At 31.4% G+C, this 3,587-nt stretch overlaps 1 protein-coding gene across 1 annotated transcript; it reads left to right on the top strand.

Moving 5' to 3' along the window:
• Window positions 1-394: 394 nt before the first annotated feature.
• Window positions 395-3,076, top strand: LOC131658961 (uncharacterized). Its single transcript, XM_058928209.1, has 6 exons — window positions 395-538; window positions 824-910; window positions 1,175-1,274; window positions 1,409-1,570; window positions 1,660-2,198; window positions 2,501-3,076. The coding sequence occupies exons 4-6, from the start codon at window positions 1,435-1,437 to the stop codon at window positions 3,074-3,076; spliced, it is 1,251 nt and encodes a 416-aa protein (XP_058784192.1). The 5' UTR covers window positions 395-538; window positions 824-910; window positions 1,175-1,274; window positions 1,409-1,434.
• The last annotated feature ends 511 nt before the right edge of the window (window positions 3,077-3,587 follow it).

Here is a 3,587-nt window from a genome sequence, read left to right as displayed (position 1 = left end):
TATAATTGGAAAAGAAGGTGAAAGGAAACATTTGATTCAAGAGAGTAATAATATTGGTGAAACACCACTTTTTTGCGCTGTGTGTGCACATAAAAGTTTAGTGTTTCTTTACCTAAAACAGTTTTATCCTAGGGATCTGGAAATTGCTGTCGATGGGAAACAGACTAGCATCCTTCACGTTGCCATTCAGAGAGAAATGTTCGGTTAGTTTACTCATCTATTCTTTTATATTTTCATATTCGACTTTTTACAGTTTTATCCTTTTAAATTATTTAACTTTTTAATTAAAATAATCAATTAATTCTCATTGGAATTTAAAAAGAAAATAAAAATCAGACATTACACGTTGTCATTAATAATAATAATAAACTTTGTTTCTTGTGCAACAGATTTAGCTATTATAATAATGCATTGCTACAAAGATCTTATTCCTAGGAAGGACAAGAATGGCAACGTTCCTCTGCAATTCTTGCTACTAGGACATCAGCCTTCAAGAGTGGAAGTAGCCTGCCGTGGTGGAAGAATATTGTGTACTACTGTAAGTGAAACATACTTACAAGTTACAATTATTATAAAAACTATTATTGAACTTGAAACTACCTGAATATACCTAGATAACAACCATTCCTTGTAGACAGAAAGAAAACTGTAGAAAACCCTTAACATTAACATTAAAGGAGCTTAGAAAGACCATACCACTTTCCATTGGGTGAAACGAGATAGCATGGAAAAGCCAAATGATATTTTCTAGCATTACTTAAGCCTTTCTGTCAAATGTCATGAATAAATATTTAATGTTATTTACAAAATTTTGGTGATAAAGGTGTTCCTATAATCCATAACGACGAAACTACAATATTGGAATCGTTTCTAAAGAAGGTTGCAAAAAAAAAAGAAAATGGAAAGAAAGGTACGCTTCTGTTGAACTAGATCTTATGATCTCTTTTCCATTATTAACTATTAATAGTTCTCATGTTTCCTCTGCAAATATATTTGACCCAATTTAAGTTAGTTGTAGGATCAGTTATAATTAGTTGTAACCACTTGTCTATTTTTCATTTTCATTTTCTTTTCCATTTTTATGAGAATTTTGATGAACGGATAAAACAAAGTTACTTCTTCGTCTATTTATTGGAGCTAACTATTACTTTCTAATGGCGTGTCAATTTTGCAGATAAAGGAAGTGATGATACTCATTTCACGATTTTGAAAAGAAATTCCGAATAAAATCTTTAAAAAGCCTTCATTCGAATGGCCAACCTTATCACTTTTGGGTATTTATATTGAACCCTTTGAACTTTAATTATACATGCTTTGATTTAAGTAAACATTTATATTGCACACTCTTATATAAGTTTGTTTTGATAACTCAATCAATTAGTGATCTTTTGCTTAACTAATTTTGCAGACTTAAAAGAAATAAGGACAATTAAAATGAAGCACACATATGGTGATCAGCTCTTTAAAGAATTTAAGAAAAAAGATGTTGATTCATACATGGGTAATGAGGATGATGGAGATGGTGACAAAAAAAATGGTCAAGATTATCCCGAGCACCATCAAAAGAGAGGTACATAAAAATACGTAAAAAATCTTAATGAAGATAAAAATATGATTAAAACGTAAAGAATAAAATAATCGTTATTTGAATATTTTCAGGTGATACCACAACTCGAAAGACAAGTGAAAATAAAAAACTCGAAGATTCAAAATACATTGATGAAAAAGATACAACATTATTGGCAATAGTTAAAAGTGACTTTGCAGAAATTACGAATGGGCTTGATTATAAAGTACCTATTACATCTGATAAGAAAGGATTATTACTGGTAGCGATGAATTATATTAAAACTGAAGGGAAAAGCGATGTAAAGGATACTTCATACTTGATGGCAGCAAGTAATGGAATAACTGAGATGATGGAAGGGCTTCAAGATTGGATTCCGAGTGTGATTTTTGATACAAACTCTAATAATGAAAATGTATTGCTTTCGGCAGTAAAGAATAGGCAAGCGCATGTTATTCAACATTTGGAGAAGAATTTATCTCCTGAAGTATTTCATCACCTAAGTATACAATTTGATAAAGATAAGAATACCATGTTACACTTGGCCGCATATACATCATTTCAAAGAGAAAATACTTGGAGGATATCTGGTGTTGCACTACAAATGATGTGGGACATCAAATGGTATAAGGTATGTTTATAGTTTAATCAAAATCACATTTTAATGCGTCTAAGGTGGGCTACAAGAAAGTGCTCCCAATTTTCCAACGTTAAAATATTGCTATATATGGTCTCATATAAGTTTTTATAGAAAATGATGGTTAAATAAGGTATTTTTTGTTTTGTTACGGTTGAATCATGGCTAGCCTAGATAGAGCCCGCAAAATATTGAGAGTCACGATTTGAATTATTACTTTTCCCAATTTCTTTATACATCACATTTTTTACGTAGCATTAACATATATTTTCTGGTATAGTACATAAAATAACTAGTACCAGAGCATTTCAATAATAGAATCAACAAAGATGAAAAGACCCCAAGTGAAATATTTAAGGAGCACCACAAAGAACTTTTACAAAAAAAGTGTTGACTGGATGAAAGACACAACAGAGTCATGCTCAGTAGTAGCAGCTCTCATTGCTGGTGTCTCCTTTAAAACATCCGGCAGTGTACCTGGTGGGAATCAACAATCAGGAGAACCAACATTACAAGGACAACCTACATTTGAAGGATTCGCTATATCTTCCTTAATTGGACTTTACTTCTCTGTCACTGCACTCATCATGTTCCTTTCTATACTCACTTCTCGAAAAGAAATTGAAGACTTTCATATAAACTTGCCAATAAAGCTTCTTTTTTGCTTGAGTTCTCTCTTCGTATCCATTGTCTCTATGTTCATTTCATTCTGTGCCGGACATTTTATTCTATTTGTATATTTCCATTTGTATATTTCCATTTGCATGCCAATTGCCTTCTATGCAGTTTTGCAGTTTCCGTTATTCCTTGATCTTGCTAATGTTATTCGGAAAAAGGTTCCACCATCAAGCATTAAGGGTGTTCTTCTATAGTTGTATTTGTTGTGTTGTATTGTTGTGTGAAATAGAATTAATGAGTTTGGTTTGTACTTGAGTACCGGTGTGAATGTAGTGTGGTTTGACTCTTTTGTATAACTATAGGGCGTGAAAGGGTGATATGGTTTGTCTCTTTTGTAAAACTATAAGGTGTGATAAAGATTATATGAATTTCCAATTAATTCTTATCTCATTTCCCATACATAATACATATTATTAGAATGTTTATGCATTCTAATTATTTCGTTAATTAGTTGTATTTATTAAAATATTAAAGGGTTAAATAATTTTTTGGCCTCTCTAAATATTCTAAATTTCGTTTTAAGTCCCTCCAAAATTTTCCTTCAAGAAATTATCCCTCTAAAATTTTTCTTCTAAAGAATTTATCCCTAATGTCAAATGCCACTAACGGCTGCTTATGTGGCAGTGTAGGTGGAATAAATTTTTTATTTTTTATTTTCTGAGTTGGATTCCATTAACTTAGGTGGCATATTGTGGTCTCTTTGCA

Source organism: Vicia villosa, linkage group LG3 (assembly GCF_029867415.1).
Source record: "Vicia villosa cultivar HV-30 ecotype Madison, WI linkage group LG3, Vvil1.0, whole genome shotgun sequence".
Classification (NCBI taxonomy): domain Eukaryota; kingdom Viridiplantae; phylum Streptophyta; class Magnoliopsida; order Fabales; family Fabaceae; genus Vicia; species Vicia villosa.
The sequence above is the reverse complement of the archived record's forward strand: the minus strand, read 5'-3'. Positions and strand labels throughout refer to the sequence as shown.